Source organism: Aristolochia californica, unplaced genomic scaffold (assembly GCF_029961685.1).
Source record: "Aristolochia californica isolate CCGP_79_NKW_82.1479 unplaced genomic scaffold, dmAriCali1.0.hap1 SCAF_2, whole genome shotgun sequence".
Taxonomy (NCBI): Eukaryota; Viridiplantae; Streptophyta; class Magnoliopsida; order Piperales; family Aristolochiaceae; genus Aristolochia; species Aristolochia californica.
In genome coordinates this window covers 41,603,822-41,622,864 of record NW_027181881.1, presented here as the reverse complement: position 1 = coordinate 41,622,864, position 19,043 = coordinate 41,603,822, and the positions used below count along the sequence as shown (strand labels likewise).

At 38.2% G+C, this 19,043-nt stretch overlaps 1 protein-coding gene and 1 pseudogene across 1 annotated transcript; one reads left to right on the top strand and one right to left on the bottom strand.

Moving 5' to 3' along the window:
- Nucleotides 1-1,368: 1,368 nt before the first annotated feature.
- On the top strand, nucleotides 1,369-3,127 carry LOC137956906 (probable disease resistance protein At4g27220). Its single transcript, XM_068804572.1, has one exon. It carries the CDS (start codon nucleotides 1,690-1,692, stop codon nucleotides 3,058-3,060), a length of 1,371 nt encoding a protein of 456 aa, XP_068660673.1. The 5' UTR covers nucleotides 1,369-1,689; the 3' UTR covers nucleotides 3,061-3,127.
- An 8,334-nt stretch (nucleotides 3,128-11,461) lies between these two features.
- Nucleotides 11,462-12,361, bottom strand: LOC137957022 (senescence-specific cysteine protease SAG39-like; annotated as a pseudogene).
- Between the last annotated feature and the right edge of the window lie 6,682 nt (nucleotides 12,362-19,043).

Here is a 19,043-nt window from a genome sequence, read left to right as displayed (position 1 = left end):
CTCAATATAGATAAAAGACAAACATAAATCAAACTAGAACTCTTCTAGGACGTGACCATAAGATAAAAATATCTTTTGTGAGTCCTTCTTGATCTTCCAATTGATGTGATATGGATGCCAACTCATAGTAATCATTGTGGGTCATTCTTATGGGTTTGGGCCCATCTTGTGGGCCTTATTTGGTCGTTTGTCCCATCTTATAATACTCTTAGATATGTAGGTCTTCATTGGTCATGTGAGTTTGAACCCTATCTTCAAACAAAAGATAAATACAAAGGGAAGATAATACCTTATCAAGTAATACATGCATGTGCAGAACATGTTTGTGAAAATGCTTTTGCGAATCATGGGACTATTTGTCTAGTGGTTGTGCCGGTGAAGAAATGGGCGGTTTAACCACAAGGGTCGTCGACTAACTCATTTAGGAGCGTATTGATAGTTGATGCACCTAATGACCCACCACACCTTGCAGCTTCATAGGATAGGGGGGAGGTCAAACCAATCGCCGAATTTGCTTCTAGTCCGTGAAGTATTAGTGAAAAATTGGGGACGCTACCGTTGGCATTTAATTGTAATTGCAGGGTCGGTGCTTCATCCCTGTCCTCTCCCCCAAGGAGATAGGAAGGTGGAAAGTTGTCATTAAGGATCACGTTGAGTACGAGCATAAAAACTCATTTATGGGAGTTGTGTGGAGGACTGTGCATTGTAATGAGAAGAGTTGGTTTCAGCATTATCTTCGACCTTCTTAGTTTGAGACAAGATTTGTTTTTCACAAGCAAAGCTTCTATCCACATACCCCCTCCTCAATATCTAAGTTTTGCAACTAAATTGTCGTGTAAAGGGTGACTTCTATGGACCCAACTAAGGAAGGCAAAACTGAAGGAGGATAATTCATAACTGTGATAAGAATAAAATAAAATAAAAATGAGTAATCCCTTAATTGGATTCAGATAGCCACCCACAAATGGGCTGCACCCACCAAGCATCCGTCCATGGCTTTTGCTTTAATGGTGAAAGTGAAAGCAACGAATTGTTCAGACTTTGGGTTTCTATGACTTCGTAACCAGGCCCTAATTTTTATAATGTTTGATATTTTAAGCCATACCACAAACGTGCAGTTAAGGTTGGATTGCAGGGATTGGATGAGGAGAGGGGCTTTTGCTTAGATTTGCAGACTTGACGTGACAAACTAATGCTTTCCTCGTCAACGTTCAAAGCTTGTGGTCCCTTTTCTTCTTTTTCCGGTCTAGATCACCGACCTTTGGACTTTCCAAGTTGCTGCCCCTTTCGGTAAGAGTCCGCCCACCACTATTTATCCTGTTGTCTCTGAACAACTCTAAAAACCCAAGACCGGTGAAGAATTCCATTGATGAAGACTTGAGAGGAGGTCTCGCACCTCCCTCGCTTTCCTCGTAATAGGTGGTTTCTTTCTCTTCTTGTTTCTTTAAATGTTCAACATCACTGAGTTTGTTATCCTCGAAACGAATCCTTCTTTGGATGCTTCTTTCGTTACTTCAACTCGCCAAATTTAGGTGAGTTTCTTCTTTGCGTTTTTTTTTGTCTTTTTGTTGGTGTGAGTCTCTTCCGATCCATCTCTGTCTGAGACGGGAGCTTGGTGGGGTGAAGAAGTTTCATTTATCGGTCCTTCTTGTACATATTTATTGGCGTTTGGCAGAACTGAAACAGAAGATGAGTGTTGAAACGGCAGATAGATTGATAGATGAGAAGGGTAACAAAAGAACCCCTCCCTCATCTAAACACAAATACACATCCTTCGACCAAATGAAGGGTGTCAAATCTCTGAATCTGTCTCGCGCAGATATTAGGTCTCTGCCCAAGTCGCTCTCGGAAATGAAAAATCTTCGGGCGTTAATATTGCACGGTTGCACAAGATTAAAGAAGCTGCCTTGCTTGGCCAATCTCAAGGAACTGCAACTGCTTGACCTTTCACATACCGTCATCGAGGAATTGCCTCCGGGAACTGAAGAGCTGGTAAATCTACGGAGCCTTCGTCTCTCTCATACCACGTGCCTCAAAGTCTTCCGCCCTGGGGTGCTGTCCAATCTCTTCTCCCTCGAAGAACTCTTGATGCGGGAGAGCAGATGGGTTTGGACGAGCGACGCACAAGGAGCTCAAGTCGATGAGATTGCGAACTTGACTCACTTGTCTGAACTCGAACTCAAACTTGCCGACTGGTCTGATTTGGTTAGCTGTTTGTCACCAAAGCACCGAAAGGATTTAAAGCGGTTTTCTCTTACTGTTGGATTCTGGGAATCTGTTAGAACACGGGGGGTTGGGGACAACACAGTCGTTGTCAGTGGCTGCGATCTCACTGGTGCAGGAAGACACCCAGTGTTCCCGGACAAGACTGAGCAACTCGTCCTCCAGAACTGTCAACTTCCGGAGTCAATGTGTTTGTCTAACATAGAGCAGCTGAAAGATTGCTACATTAAGTGTTGTCATCGGATGGAGTCGTTGACTATGGTAGAAGAAGATGAAACCAGGCTGGTGTTGCCAAACCTTGAGAAATTAGAGATGAATTGGTCGCCGGATGTAATGTCTTTGTTCAAAGGATTAGTACCACCAGGGACCCTTGCAAATTTGAAGATCTTGACGATAAGACATTGCCACAAAATGATGAATTTGTTCTCAACTGAGCTGTTGAAGCAGCTACAACACCTTGAGAAGATTAGCGTCTCTGATTGTTACATGATGGAGGAGCTGGTGGCAGGAGATATGGGCGAGACCATTGCTCTTTCAAGGTTGAAGACCTTCTCGCTGAGATATTTATCAAAGCTGAAGACTGTTTGTAGAGGAAAATTGATTTGTGAATCTTTGGAGAGTATTGAAGTGGATCAATGCCCTATACTAAAGAAGCTCTTTCTGGCAGATAATGAACTGCCACCAATGCTGAAAGTGATCCTTGGCAGCAAGAAATGGTGGAAAGGATTGGAGTGGGATGGTCCTAATGCCAACACTCTTCTTCTCCCTCTTCTCCATCCCCTTTATGAAGAAGAATTTGAAGAAGAGGAAGAACAATCTTGGATTGAGGAAGAATAAAGGAAAAGCGATTGTGCAGCATTAATTTCTGACATAAGTGTTTATTACTTATTTTTTAATGCTTTTCCATTTTCTATTGTTAATCTTCTTCTCTTCAATAACTTTGTTCAATGCTAAGGCAGCCTAGTAATGGGATTTACAAATTAGTCTTGTTGCACTGCAACTCTTCTATACCGTGTATCACTGCTTTGGTCGCACTGGTTTAATGTACAGAAAAATTTCCAGAGTTAAAGGAGAGGTTAAATGAAATGGGGGACCAGGTTGGGTTGAGGAAATTAAGAAATTGTCTTAGGGAGGCTCAATTTATCTACTGTATTTTGGTTTTGGATTTATGATATGAAGCTTCTTTTTCTCTGCCTGAACAGAGAGCTGGAGATGGATTTTAGTTTCCATTTTGTTTTTGTCAGAACAGACAGCTGTATTAGCACAAGAGTCCCTTTGTAGCGAAAGTGTGTGGCTGATGCATCCACTGCTCCGCAAAACCTCATAGAAATCCTATAATTACACCGGGCAGCCCTGGATGATACACTCTGAGCCACAAGGTTCAGCACTCAAATATCATCGAAACAGTTTGTGACAGAGGAAATTTGGTACAGGTGTACACCATTAACAGTTGAATTGTGGTAGTTGATGAGGAACAATACATGGAACTGCAAAATACATCGGTTAATTTTGTTGTTTTCTTTCTGGTTTGTCTTCTGAGGCCACTCAGGAACTTTGGAAATTTGTTTATTTGTTCGAATTTGTGTCTTCGGGGGCTTGATATTCTGAGTACCAACGAAACTAGTCCATTTCTACAAAATATTCATTTAGGTCATGGCAAACTTCACTCGTACAATATCTTGTTTGCTGGAGTCAAATAGGGGAAACCAAGCACTCTTGTTCTTTTCTTTCCTCTCTTGTTTGCTGTTCTTAATCACATTCCTTGTTAACTCTGGGCTAATCAGCAAGCGTAATTTTATTTTTTAATTGAACATAAGCATTTTCGATGGGATTCTGCAACATTTGAATGCCATTTTGTTATAAGATAGATGAGCATAGATGTTGATTGCATAAGATCTATAAAGGCAACTTGTCTCTGTGGTTTTCATGCAAAACTCCTTTTGTTTGACAACTTAACTTTTGTTTGTTGTTGTGGAAATGTTATAACAAGCACCAATCATAACGTTCAGAGGGCTTGAATCAAATTACATCCAGGGGAAGTGCTCACTTAAGGAAGAGTTGATCAGTCACAAGGACAGGAAATCTGTATAATCAAGTTTTATCTTGCTTCAATGTATTATTGACCTTTTTAATTTTACCTTTCAGGTTTTGAGTACCAGTTTATTGGGCATGTAACTGGTTCCCACATATTTATGTTTGAGTGTATAGCTCCATCTACATATAACGTGATTCTTTTTCTTTATCAAGATTAGTGCTTGCAGAACATGAAGAAAATGAGTTGGGTGTGAAATGGAATCATTTATACCCTAGTGGACTAAGTGTGACCGATTATACCTTCAAATTCTACAAATCAAAGCAGTCATTTGAACTCAATATATAAGCTCTCACCTTAGAGAGAATTTGATTACTTTCTCTATCACTCGTTCTAAGGATGAACCTCAGTTTTAAGTTCAGAAATAACAGAATTATGAAGCTCTGTCGCAAAGGTGTTAAAGCATTTTTAGGTGAGACTCTTAAAGTGTGAAGTTCCTGGAGGAGGGAAAAAAATAGCATTTGTGCATTTTTGTTGGGTTGTTAGTGTTGGAGTGGAGATGGCTTAAAGATTGATTCAAAGCCATTTATTCATAAATCTGAAAGACTATACCTTATCATGCTACTGTTATTGTACAGAGACCAAGATATACATGCCTTTCTCAAATGGTTGTCTTTTGAAATAAAAGGAAAAAGTTGATCACAAATGGCAAAAATCAGAACGTTGTTTGTCAACCTTGTATGGCTAAGCTGTTGGTTTCATCTTTTTATTTTCAGTATATATTCTGAAGACAGTTGACCTTCTAAGGGATGAGAAGTTGCAGAAGCAGAAACTAATGGCTCGGAACAACTGAAAATTCATAAACTTGTTCTGTGCTCTGATCACTCAGAACAGCCAAATGATGTTCAACAGGGGATAGCTGTGCTTGAAGGTAATGTTCTGATGGTCTTTATATTCCAAGCTGATGTTGTGGAGTTGTTGATTTCTCAAAAGTGGTACTTCAAGTTGGCTTGACCATTGCTTTGAGTAATCCCATCAACCAGATCAGAAGATGGAAGTACTTTTTATCTTCTGTCAGTTCGAGATCATTCTGGGGACGGCGGTTTGCAATAAAATGTTTGGAGATTTGATACTCTTTAGTAGTCACCACAACTCTTGACTTCTTGACATATTATATGGGATCTGAATGTATCAGTTTCTCCCTCTATTGTTCGTGTTGTCTCTGCATGTAATGAAATTCAAAGAAACCACCGACGAAGATATCGGTCTTGAAGATGCTAAAGGAAGCATGAGATTGCAGCAAGAGGTAACAAAGGAACCACTAGTCTCCAATGTTGCTTGTTGTTCAGGCTACCATTCTTATGATTTCTGAGTTGCTGCACATGGGAAATACAACCTTCTGAACAGCAAGCATCGTTGTTTCTGACTCGTTGGTCATTTTGTTCTGCCGACATGCTCATTGACATTGCTAATCGCCAGAAGTCATATAGCTTTGTTGACTTACTATTCAACCGACTTGCTGCACATACAAGCTACCAACAGTGGTTTACTGTCCGAAAGTTCACTGTCACTGTATTTCGAAGATAGCTTTAGTATTTCATCAATCTACTTGATATTTTGTCGATCTTGAGCTAATATACTGCTGCGTTGGTGAGTTGTTTCTGAGTTTCCGTCGGCTGAACCTGACGTGGTCTGTCATCTATGCCCTGACCAACAATGCCGTTACTCTTGCCATAGAAGACGACCTTGATGTGAGACTCTGTCCAGTCTTGTTTCTAGTTTTTGTTTCTACTTGCTGGGTGTTGAAACCATTGGGCTAAAAGGCTCGAACCTTTTAGGAAAGCAACCCCACGGATCTTATGCAAGGACTGGCCCGTTGATACAAACACAAATTCCAATACTCCCCCGCACGGGAAAACCTGTGGACAAACTCCTGGAAAAACCCAAGACAAATTCACCAGAAATACTTGGGACAAAATTCGGTGGGAGCGGGACTCGAACTCGGGACCAACCTGCTCTGATACCATGTTGAAACCATTGGGCTAAAAGGCTCGAACCTTTTAGGAAAGTAACCCCATGGATTTTATACAAGGACTGACCCGGTCGATACAAACACAAATTCCAACACTGGGAGCAGATTAATCATCCTGGCATTACGGGAAGATTTACTGTTGATTCTAAGCTAAATCCTACTTTTTCTGCTGCGAGAAACAAGTGCTCCATTGCCATTTACAGAGAACTATTTTTTATTTTTTTTGGAAATTCTATAGTTGCTGCTTATCCGGGTTCTTTGATCCAGAGGCTGTTGATTTCCCGTAATTAAGAGACTGGATTGATTAATTTTCCAGCAAGATTGTCTTTAGAGATTTATCCAAAGTTCCATACAATCTATAACTGTTTTCAATATCTTGGGTTGATATTAGCTTCCGTGTTCGGAAAGATCAACCCAAGATATTTATCTTGTTTCTACTCGTTGGATTATCTTCTGCCATTTTCGGAGACAACGGACTTCGCTCTGCTCGGCAATCACCAACACTGAGTTTGCCATTTCTGGACTGTTTCTGCCGAGTCCTTTGGCATCGGGGCCTTATTTGTTTCCTAAGTTAGGAAACTTATTAAATCCGGGTCGAGTGCCTACTGAGCAACCGGGATCGGGCCGAGTTAACCCAGCGACCCCGCACCCGAGCTTTGGTCTGTTCTGCCAAGTTAACTAGGGTCAACTCGATCGGGGTCAACCCAACATGGCCCACTTATTTTTGCCTCAGTATACGTGTCAAGAACCCAAGTTTTATACATATTTCTTCCACGACTCAGCTATATTAGTGATACATAACTCGGCACGTCTCAATTTTCTTTATCATCGGCAGGATCATTATTTTGAAGCATTGGGCACTTATTCCTTGGTCAATATATTATTTGTTGTAGATACTAGCATCAGATTATTTCATGGGTCCTTTTAAAATAATTTTTATTATTTTGGTTCATGTTATATGGGCTAAGGCCCATTTCAGTTGCAACTATTGTGTCTCTTTGGATGAGACATTATTATTGAAGACAGACTTCTCAGTTGTTGATTTTTGGCTATTCTAATGGATGAGGAAAGCCAATGTAGTCCCAAAATATTATCTTCTGGGTAATTACTCGTTACCTCCCTTAATTGGCATTTATTACTCCTACCACTCGGGAGTCAGTGTCCCAGGTTGGGACACGGTGATGGAGGAGTTTTATGACACTTCTGAGCACTGCGTATAGACCTACTACCTACAAAAAATATGAGTGTGCCCTACATCCAACATAGGTTATGACTGGAGTATGGAACGATGTCATATGGCTTGGAGTGATTTTACTCTCACTTATCTTATGCAAGTTGGTCTTATGGAAGAGACTACTAGTGTGAGGGGGAATATTAGAAGATATGGAGGATTGCAATTTTATATGAGAAAATCTTATACACAATTTTCAGCAAGGTGGGAGTTCAAGATGTTCTCTCACCCCCAGCTTGAGGGGGAGTGTTGGAAGATGGACCCAAGCCCACACGATCCAGGAAGACCCACATATCCAAGTGTATTGGAATATGGGCCAAGCCCATAAGACCAAAGAAGGCCCACACGTCCAATAGATGTTGAAGATGGGCTCAAGGCCCATAGATCAAGGAAAAAGACCACTAACCCATACAATTATGACAATATGGTAAATAAAAAGTCATCTCATAGATATGGAATTTATATAATTAGGTTAACGTTCACGAGTTATAATTATAATATTATAGGTTGATTAATCTATAAATTGAGCATAGGGGAAGGTTAGGATAATAAGTCCATAACTTATTCCCTCTTGTTTTTTTTCCAATGGGTGTCTTTCTCTTTTTCTCCATGAGCAAAATCCTTCCACATCTCTTAGATGTGTGGATTTTCCTTGGTCTTATAGGTTTGGGCCAATATTCCAACACACTCTGATATGTTGATGCCAAAGTGTTGAAATGTATAGTTGTATAGCGTGATCGGAGGAAACTGTATAGCGTGATTGTTTCCTCCGATCCCGTGATTATATTCTTGATTCTATTCCTTGATTTTAGGATCTAAATTGATCCTAAAATCAACTTGTAATGTATTATAAATACCTCCTAAACGGAGAAGAATAAATCATCGAAAAACCATTCGTTCAACCTCTGTTCTTATTTTTCGGTTCTTTGTTTTACATGGTATCAGAGCAGGAGAATTTTCCTCTCTTTTTCGTCGCAGAAAGTCGGAGCTAAGTGCTCCTGTAATCGCCGAAGGAGGAAGCCGGAGGAAGGAAAAATCCGTCGGAGTTGCAGAACTCTGTTTTTTCTGCAACTCCATATTCCGGCTGTCCCGACGCCAAAAGAACGTCACCGACGCCGACGACGGCACCACCACACTGTTACGACTGAAGCCGACGCTCCGCTGCCGTTGCCGAAGACGAAGGCTGCCGTTGCCGATGACGAAGACTGCCATTGCCGAAGACGAAGGCTGTCGTTGCAGAAGACGAAGCGTTTTACGTAGTCGGAATCACGTCGCCGACGAGTTCCGACGATCGCCGACGAGCGCCGACGACAGCATCAGCACCCTTTTTCTGACTGAAGCTGACGCTCCGCTGCCGTTGCCGAAGACGAAGACCGCCGTTGTCGAAGACGACGGTATTTTTTTAAAACTTAGGTACTGTTGATTTATTTTTCTTGTCGACCCAGATCGGCTGGTCGACCGAATCAGACTGAACCGGTCTAAACTCGAACCAGATCGGACCAGCACTGGACCGGACCAGAATTGAATCCGCCAGATCGTACCGAACCGGACCAGATCAAACCGGACCGAATTAAAAAAAAAAAAATTAGATCGATGGCCACCCCTACAGGCGCATCTACCGACCTTATCCCATCACCACAGATTATAGTCCACCAAGATAATTCTGCGTTTCCAACTGGAATTATCCTCGATGAGACCAATTATTCATTATGGTCCCAACTCATGGAGATGCGAATTGGCGCACGCAACAAAGCTGGATACCTCACCGGCGAAACAAAAAAACCAGCATCTGGTGATGCTAATCTTGGAGCATGGATTACTGAAAATCAAAGAGTTAAAAGTTGGCTTATTGACTCCATGAGTCCATTGCTCATGCAGTGATTTGTTCGCCTCTCCACTGCCAAGGAGATATGGGAAGCAGTATCAAAAACATTCTATGATGGATCCGATGAAACTTGTATATTTGAGCTGAACCAGAGATCTTTTTCTACCAAACAAAATGGTAGACCGTTATCCACAAAGATTGAATAGGGGAGTTCCCAAAAAACAGTATGAACCTGATCTTGAAGCAAAGACCAAATACTCAATCAATAACTATGTGTCCTCCCATAGGTTGACTAAATCATATGCATTTACTGTTGATCAATTAACCAGGGTTTCTATTCCTAGTAATGTGCAGGATGCATTAGCTGATCCAAAATGGAAAAAAGCGATGAACGAAGAGATGGAAGCTCTACAAAAAAATGCCACTTGGGAACTTGTTCCCCAACCTAAAGGATTAAAAACAATTGGATGTCGATGGGTGTTCACATTAAAACTCAAACCGGATGGAAGCATTGACAGATATAAAGCTCGGCTAGTTGCAAAAGGATATACGCAAAGGTATGGGATAGACTATCAGGATACTTTTGCACCAGTAGCTAAGATCAATACAATTCGTATTCTTATATCTATAGCAGCAAATCGAGACTGGCCTCTGCAACAATTTGACGTTAAAAATGCCTTCCTCAATGGAGACTTAGAAGAAGAAGTCATTGTATGGGCTTAAACAGTCACCTAGAGCATGGTTTGGGAGATTCTCGGCTACAATGAAGGAGTTTGGTTATCAACAAAGTAACTCAGATCATACTTTGTTTATAAAACACAAAGAAGGAAAGGTAACAGCATTAATTGTATATGTTGATGATATGGTCGTGACAGGAGATGACCCAGGTGAAATGCAAGCTTTACAGGAGTATTTAGCTACTAAATTCGAAATGAAGGATCTCGGACAACTTAAATATTTTTTGGGTATTGAAGTTGCAAGATCAAAACATGGAGTCTTCCTTTCACAGCGAAAATATGTGTTGGATCTTCTAGCCGAAACTGGAATGCTTGACTGTAAACCAATAGAGACGCCGATGGAAATGCATCATAAATTCGAAATTTTTCCAGATCAAATTCCAGCAGACAAAGGGCGTTATTAGCAATTAGTTGGAAGATTAATCTATCTATCCCACACAAGGCCCGATGTAGCATATGCAGTAAGCGTTGTGAGCCAGTTCATGCATGCACCAAGTGAAGAACATATGGAAGCAGTCTATCGGATCTTGAGATACTTAAAGAGTGCTCCAGGAAAATGTTTGTTATTCTCAAAAAATGGTATCCCTAGTATTGAAGGGTATACAGACTCTGATTGGGCAGGTGATCAGACAACCAGAAGATCCACGTCGGGTTACTTTACTTTTGTGGAAGGGAATCTTGTCACTTGGAAAAACAAAAAACAGCAGGTAGTATCAAGATCAAGTGCTGAAGCTGAATTTCGGGGTATGGCTCATGGTGTATGCGAGTTGTTATGGATACAGAATATACTGAAAGACTTAGGGATTGAATACGACAAACCTATGAATCGTCACTGTGATAACAAGGCAGCTATCGCAATTGCACACAATCCAGTTCAACATGATCGCACTAAACATGTTGAAGTTGATCGTCATTTCATCAAAGAGAACCTCGATGCAAAGATTATACAATTCCCCTTTATTCAATCTGCTAGTCAAATGGCTGATATGCTCACGAAGGCAGTATCAGGGAAAGCATTTCATGGTATAATTGACAAGTTGGGTTTGACTGATATCTATGCACTAACTTGAGGGGGAGTGTTGAAATGTATAGATGTATAGCGTGATTGGAGGAAACTGTATAGCGTGATTGTTTCCTCCGATCCCGTGATTATATTCTTGATTCTATTCCTTGATTTTAGGATCTGATCCTAAAATCAACTTGTAATGTATTATAAATACCTCCTAAACGGAGAAGAATAAATCATCGGAAAACCATTCGTTCAACCTCTGTTCTTATTTTTCGGTTCTCTGTTTTACACAAAGAGAGTCATCTTCCAACAACACAAACTGAATAGAGTTAAAGAGGGCAAGATAAAAGCGAAAGATTACATTTTCCTCTTCTAAGCTGTTGGATAGGAGGCCTCCATGACAATCCCACATAGACCCTCTTTGGCATCGACATTCCTCTGCATCCTGATATATCCCTCTTCTCCCCAACTTGAGCCCCATGAGTTCTTCCCTAACCGATACATGGTTCCATCACTCGTAGTCCCATAACCAACCACTGTGACTCCGTGGTCTAGACTAGGCCCACAGGGACCAGTAAAGACACCGCCGGAGTAAAGCTGGAACGGAATTCCCCCAGCATCAATGGCGACAGCGCTTTCAGTAGAGCACTCTCACTATTCTCAGGCACATCCTCAAAACCACTGATCTTGGCTGCAGACGATGCCTCCTCCTTGAAGTTGCATTTGTCATCGACCCCTCGTAGGGGTAAGTAGTTTCAGTTGCAAGTCCGCCGTTGTGAACAATGAACTTGAAGGCATCGTCCATGAGACCGCCGTTACAACCTTGGTCCTCACCTCTGGTATCACAGTCCACTAATTCCTGCTCCGATAGAGAAGCCAGTTTACCTGTGCTGAGCTCGGTTGCTCCTTCCATTGCTGCAACAGCCGAGAACGCCCAGCAGCATCCTGTTTCGAAAATTTAAAGGAAGGCCTGAACCCGTTACGATAGGCCCTGAATTCTTCGTTCGTGAGGTCTGCAAATTCATTCACGCTGAGCCTGTAAGTGTTACCACCATCGCTGTTAAATGCTTCTACCAACTCCACATTTTCAGCAAATATCTTAAATCGTCTCTCCTTTTCCGCAGTGTCCTTGTATACTCGCCCATATTAAGCAATCCATTCTTCGTGCCTCTTCACCATGGATGCTTCAGGCAAAGTGCGAGACATGCCGGGGGAAACCCAGACCACCACGATTAGGAAAGCTACGAGGGCATAGTGCTTTGTTGATGCCATCACCGACTACTCCGGCTGATTAGGTTGGATTAAAAGGTGGGATTATGTCCTCTGTTGCTGCTACAACTCCCTGAAAGAGACGTTTATATAGATTCTCTGTAGCCTTAGTATTCAATTGTTCTTTTGCCAGGATTTTTGAAGAGGAAGACTTGACGTGCCGGAGCAACCTTATCGATTGGAATGTCTATTCATGTCATATTTAATTTTTTACGTCAACCACCCAACATAGCCCACTTCTGCACTGCTTGCCCACAATAGAATCAGCTTTTCTTTTTATCCGAATGTGTTCAGTGTGCATTGGGTGCATCGACATGATTTACCGAGTCAACCCATGGTATAGGCGGGGTGGCTCAGTTTTCCACCTAATTGCATCAGTTTCCAACTTTCTGGGGTCATAACTGCGCCCAACAACCAATGAATCAGTTGGGCCAGGGTCGGTGTTAGATCAGCTCCTGGTTGGGGATCCGATTCCATGATCCAACGTACAAGATTGGTAGGTAGAAATAGGGGTGGTATCTAGTCGAGCCGAGCTTGAACTTACATATGTTCGAGTTGACTTTGATTTAAATATTTTAAACTCGAACCGAGTTGAGCTTCGAACCTAAAATTGTAATTAAGCTCGAACCTAATAATTTTAACCGACTTTGAGTTCGAGCTCCAACCTATATTTAAAACTTTGCATAAAATACATGTCAAATAAATTGTATATTATATTATATGTTAATTTTACTTAAAATTGGGCATGACCGCTGTACATAAAACCTACATAAAATTGTCTATACACTCTGCAAAAAATTGTTTATAAACACTGCACAATATTATGCATAAAATTTATTCAATAATCAAAGACGAAAAATGCCAAATAAAATATCAATATCAATTTACAATCACACAAATAAAAACTATAAATCCAATATAAATTTATAAACTTTAGCTATTTCTCTTTGTGCTAGAAAGCTATATACAAAGTCCCTGTTTTCATGAGCAAAAATTCCACCAATGACAAAAATAAAAGAATAAAATTAATATTTTCTGATAAAAAAATTACTTTTCCTCTACTAATAACTTAATGTAGTAAAAAATATTAAAATTACCAAGATGAGGAAAGGATGAAAAATTAAGTAACTACTAGCATTATCTCCACAGTCTTTTTCTCAGGTTGTAATCATAATTTTTTTTAATAAATAAAACAAAAAATAATTTTTAAAAATATCATAAAAATAATTATTAAAAAATAGTTCACCTTTTGATTTTTCTTAACTTCGTGAAGAGCCTGAACCTAATCACTGCGAAAAATCAAAGCTTAAATTGTATTTGGTACCAAGGAAGAATGATATGGGTCTATTACTCTACCATCGGACTAAAGGTAGAATTTGAAGTTTTTATAGTTATGGGAATTACAAGGATGTCTACTTCCATCTTATATAATACCCAAAATTTTAAATTATTCACTTTCCACCATTCTAAAACATCCAAATAATATTGTTAAGTTTCTTCACAAATTTTCCAATTCTGACTTTGGTGAATTTCCTATTTCCACTTGTTATACATTAGTCATTAACTTTGACCTACCTGAACTTTATAAACAATATGACCTACGACTTGTGAGAAGTCCTATAGAGCTAATACTTGAAGCAAACCCTTCATTACTAAACTCCACATTATATATGGATAGATATTTATCATAAATCTCACATAAGGTCCGTCAAACTAAGTTTATATTTATTGTAGCTTCCTCTTCAGAATATATCTTTGGAAAACACACTCCGATCAATCTTAATTTGACCCTTGGATCTAAAACTGAATCAACAACCATCAACAAATTACATTCACCCCATTACTTTCCAAATTTCTCTTTCATTCTACTAACCAACCCTAATGAAAATATTTTTATTTGTAGAATGAAAATTCAAAACTTCTTTTATCCTATATACATCACTCACTAAGGTACAAATTTGAAGTAGTATAGTCTCTCCCATAAATTATATTAGTGATTACATGAAAAAATTCTAGAATCCCCAACACCATTTTAACCTTTTTCCCTTTCATCAAATTCCTCAAACAATCATAAGTTGGTTCACGATTTTGAATTATGGGAAATGCTTCTTTGAATTTTAATGCAGAAGACAACATGTCATAAGTGGAGTTTCAACAAGTTGGACAATCAATAACTAACCTTTTTGCACTAGTTGTAGTTGCTGCACAATTTCAGAAAAAAAATGTGAAGTTTATCTTCAGACAGATTTACGAATTTTACACTCTCACGTACATTCTTAATGATATCTTTAATTTGAACAAGTCCATCTTGGACTAATAAGTTCAGAATATGAACACAATAACACACATAAAATAACTTCCCACCACAAACCAATCTTCTATTTCTTTAAAAATCATCTTTCAAAACTCTAGAGACATATGCAACATTATCAACTAAGATACTAAATACTTTATTTTTTTATTTCCCAATCTTTCAAACATTTGTAAATAGCATATGCTCTTTTAACACCACGAGGAGGAGGAGGAGGAACATGTATAAAACTCAAGACTTGTTTTTGTAGCTTCCAATTACTATCAATAAAATGCCCAATAATAACAATGTATTCAATCTTTTTATTTTGGGACTTACAAAGATTTGTGGTAAGACTAATCTTGTTAATCTCTTTTAATAATGTTTTCAATTTTTTTTTTTTTTTTGCCTCGTACACCTTCATACATTCCTTCTTAATGGTCTTACAGGATATTTTTTTCATAATCCACATTTGCCATCTTCATAACAAAATTAAATCCCTCCTTTTCTACTATCATGAATGGATGCTCATGCATAAGAATTCGATGAGTAATGAGCTCTCTCATTTTAGCTTGATCATATTTGCCTCCAAAATCCATAAAAGGAAGGCCAGATGAACTTTGATCAACATTAGACCCCACTGGTTGAAAGTTTATGTTTTTTGTTTGCTCATTTCCACTTTTTTACTAGGACAACATTTCAAATGTTGGTTCATATGTGTGGCCATTCCACTACTAATAATACTCGAATTGGTTTTACAATGAACACATTGAGCCTTTTTTGTACCATCTATAAGTAAGGCTTCTTTGAATTCAGATCACAGATGAGACTTTTTTTGTCCTTTTGAACTTTGGATAGAGTCACCTTCTTCTGCATTTAGGGTACCTTCACTGAGGCTCACCTTTGTTAATAGTAGTTTTAGGGGAAAATGACTTTGGTGAAGTTGAGACATTATCTATGGCCACACTAGAACTAGTGTTAATTACTGACGTCAATTGAGTAGGAGTTGTTGACATTCTTATTTCAATAAAAAAAATTAAAAATTAAAAATATAATGAAAAAAAAAACAATCCAAACAAAAAAATTCAAGAAAGAACTAAGGCATTCTTAAGGGGTTGGTCCGACCAAGAAAGAAAGGGGATGCACCCTTTCAAACCATTTCTCTCGGATAAGCTTTTTCATGACTCTCTCCTCGAGGTATGGTTGGAGTCCTGGTTAAAACACGGACAAGAGAGAAATTGCCTCATGTGAGGGCTTTTAATAAGGTAGATGTACAAACCCTTATCCTTACATAATATTAATTTACATAAATCAGACCAAACATTTTGAACCCGGATTTATTGTACTACTAAGTAAGTGCCGAGTGGCTCTTAAATCAACTCAAAGCACCAACTTAAAGGCACAAAATAGCTTTACCATTTCAAAGTTGCGGTTTAAGTTGCACATTAACAAGTAATTTCAAGAATGGGAAGATTATACTAATAGAAAATACTCATTGACAACCAGCTAATATCTAATAGTCTAATAAAGACGTCTACATATAATGGGGAGGGTGTTGCTATATAAAATAGAGTCTCACTTAAATATCAACAATTTCGTCGAGTACATGCTCAAATCTCCAAGAGGGATTAGAGCAACCTTTCAACCAACTAACAATAATGGCAGAATATCCTTTAATAACAAAGGGGGAGTGGAAATTTTGTCCCCTTGAAGAAGAAACCCTTCTCACAGTAGACTTACATGGAAGGAGATTGTGACACAGTCATGTAAAAATATGTAAAAATAAATAAATTTTAATATAAAAATAGAAAAAATAATAAATATCATATGCCACTAACTGCCATTGGAGAATTGGACTCGAAGACTTCGTGCACCAATTTTTTTTTTTTTTGCGAGAAATGACAAATGGAGAAAATTTTTAACCGAGGACAATTTGTACCTTTTTCCATTTCCCCCCTTCGCTAATCATGGAAAAAAATAGTTTTCTTAAGAGCTAACATATCGGAGATGACTTGCTTATCTATTCTGTGGCTTCCGTCAAAAACATCCAGATTCAGAAAAGTAAGGAAGGAACTGAAGAAGTTGAAGATCAAGGAGACTGAAATAGGAAACGATTCTAAATATCTGGATGCTATCGAGAGAAAATCGCATTCCATATATTCCGAATCACCTATTTCTCCAAGAGATGCTCAAAATCAAAAGCTCGCATATCCTGGAGATGGAGATTGGAGAGATTTCGCCTTTTGTCCTATCCCGACTAGAGATGGTGAGGTTTCATCTTGACTAGAGTGGAGGAAAGGTTTCGGGCCTTCGACATCCTTCGGTGTCCTTCGATCCCGAGTCCTGAGTTCTAACTCGTTTAAGTAAACAAACTGGTTTGCGAGCTCATGAAACGAACCTAGCCTTGTTCGAGTTCGGCTTGTTTACTTAAACAAGTTGTAAACCCGATCTCGAATTCATTTAGAGCGGGTTTTTCTTTAATCGAACTGAGCCATGCTCGAGCTATTAGCGAACTGGCTCGGTTCGATGCCACCCTTAGGTAGAAAGTATATTCCTTCGTCGTATACATATAGCATGGGTATTTTTTTGTTACGAAATATATTTTTAACATTCTTATTTCCATGTTAAAAAAATAATATAAATTTTTTCTTTAAATGGTACCGGTTAAAATTTTAAAATTAATGAAATACTAAAATAAATAAAAATATATTATATTAATAATATTATTAAATCAATTGCACTTCACACTGTATACTTTAAAATAAAAATAATAAAATATAAAATGGTCATGGACGTTAAGATGATGAGCTATTGTCCCCTTTGAGCGAGTGTGGGTGTACCGTGTATGTGAGCTTACTATAGGTATGTGCAAAGATTATCCTTGGTTTTTGCAAAAAAAAAAAAGCCTAGTTATTACTATATATCCTTCTCGGCAAAAAAAAATACCAAGATTAACTTATATTCATTATTTTATTCCGTAGACATATTTCTTAATATTTGAAGAAAAAATAAAAAAAAATTCTTATAAATGAAACCTATTAGTGATCAAACTTAAATTTCACCAATAAATAACTTATATTTTTGTAGGCATGGAAATTTGATCGCCAAATTAAAACCTTGATGGCTTGCATCATCGATATTGATCAACGATCCAAATCGAAGGAACTCAATCAATAGTTAATTGATGGACAAAGTTGAATCTCCTGACAGTCAAAGGAGGTTTAGTTGAACAATTCATCAATTTCCAAAATTCATTTTGTCAAAATTTAGACCACTTATCTAGATCGAAGCCCGATCGATGATCAAGTTGAAGTTGATTATACCGAGCCACTACCAAAATCAAAATCAAATTAGAGGAAATGCGACTTAGATGCCACTTAAGTGTCACACAAGCAAAGTAGTAGGCACATAAGAAACATATTATACCAATAGGAGCTCCACATTATATAACATGGTCTACGTTATCCTACATGTGGCAGAAGACTTGGCCTCATCACATATTTCAATCTCAAGGTGTAAAGACTTGACTTCGACATGTCACAATCTCATGGAGTGAAACCATGTGTCGCAATCTCACCAATAGAAGAGTTAAAAAAGAGAGATTGAAAGAAAGAAATAGTGAGTTTCTTTCGCATTTGGGAAGAGCTAAACGGAAAAAGAAATCCTAAAGGTCCAATCATTGGAGCATTGAGACACTACTAAACCTTTGCTAAATACAACATCTAGTGGTATATATATATATCACCACTAAAAAATAGGTATTATTAACAACAAAATTATTTTTCACTAAAATAAGTATTTTTTGTCGATGAAATTAGACTGATGGAAATCTTTCGATAAAAAGGCGGGAACCTATAATTTCTTACAAAAAAATTTTTTTTGCAGTAAATTTTCTCTCTCCACTATTAGTATGAAACACATACCGTTGGTAAAAAAAATCTTTTAGCTAAAAAAGAAAGAACTTATTAAGAACAAAATTCACATTTTGCTTAAAAAATTAGCCTAATAAGCTACAAAATTATTTTTCCAGCAAAATTTTGATTATTTAATTTTTTAACACATTTGTTAATGTTTGGAGGAAAAAATAAAATTTCGTGAGAAATAAAGTCTACTAGCAACAAAAAAAATCACCAGCAAATAACATATATTTGTTATTTTATTTTATAAATATATTTTTAATATTTTACTATAAAATTCAATTTCATAGGGAAATGTAGCCTATTAGTGACAAAAAAATCTCCACAAATAACTTGTATTTTTATTCTGTTTCACAAACATATGACTTAGTATTTGACCTAAAAAGTCAAATTTTACCAAAAAACGAACATCGGGAGGAAAGGAGTTGGATCAACTATGAACACAAGTGTCCAGATTCAATTTAATTTTAAAAATGGA

What these genes read in the sequence shown, in the direction of transcription:
- LOC137956906 (XM_068804572.1), top strand. Translation starts at nt 1,690, where the DNA reads ATGAGTGTTGAAACGGCAGATAGATTGATAGATGAGAAGGGTAACAAA.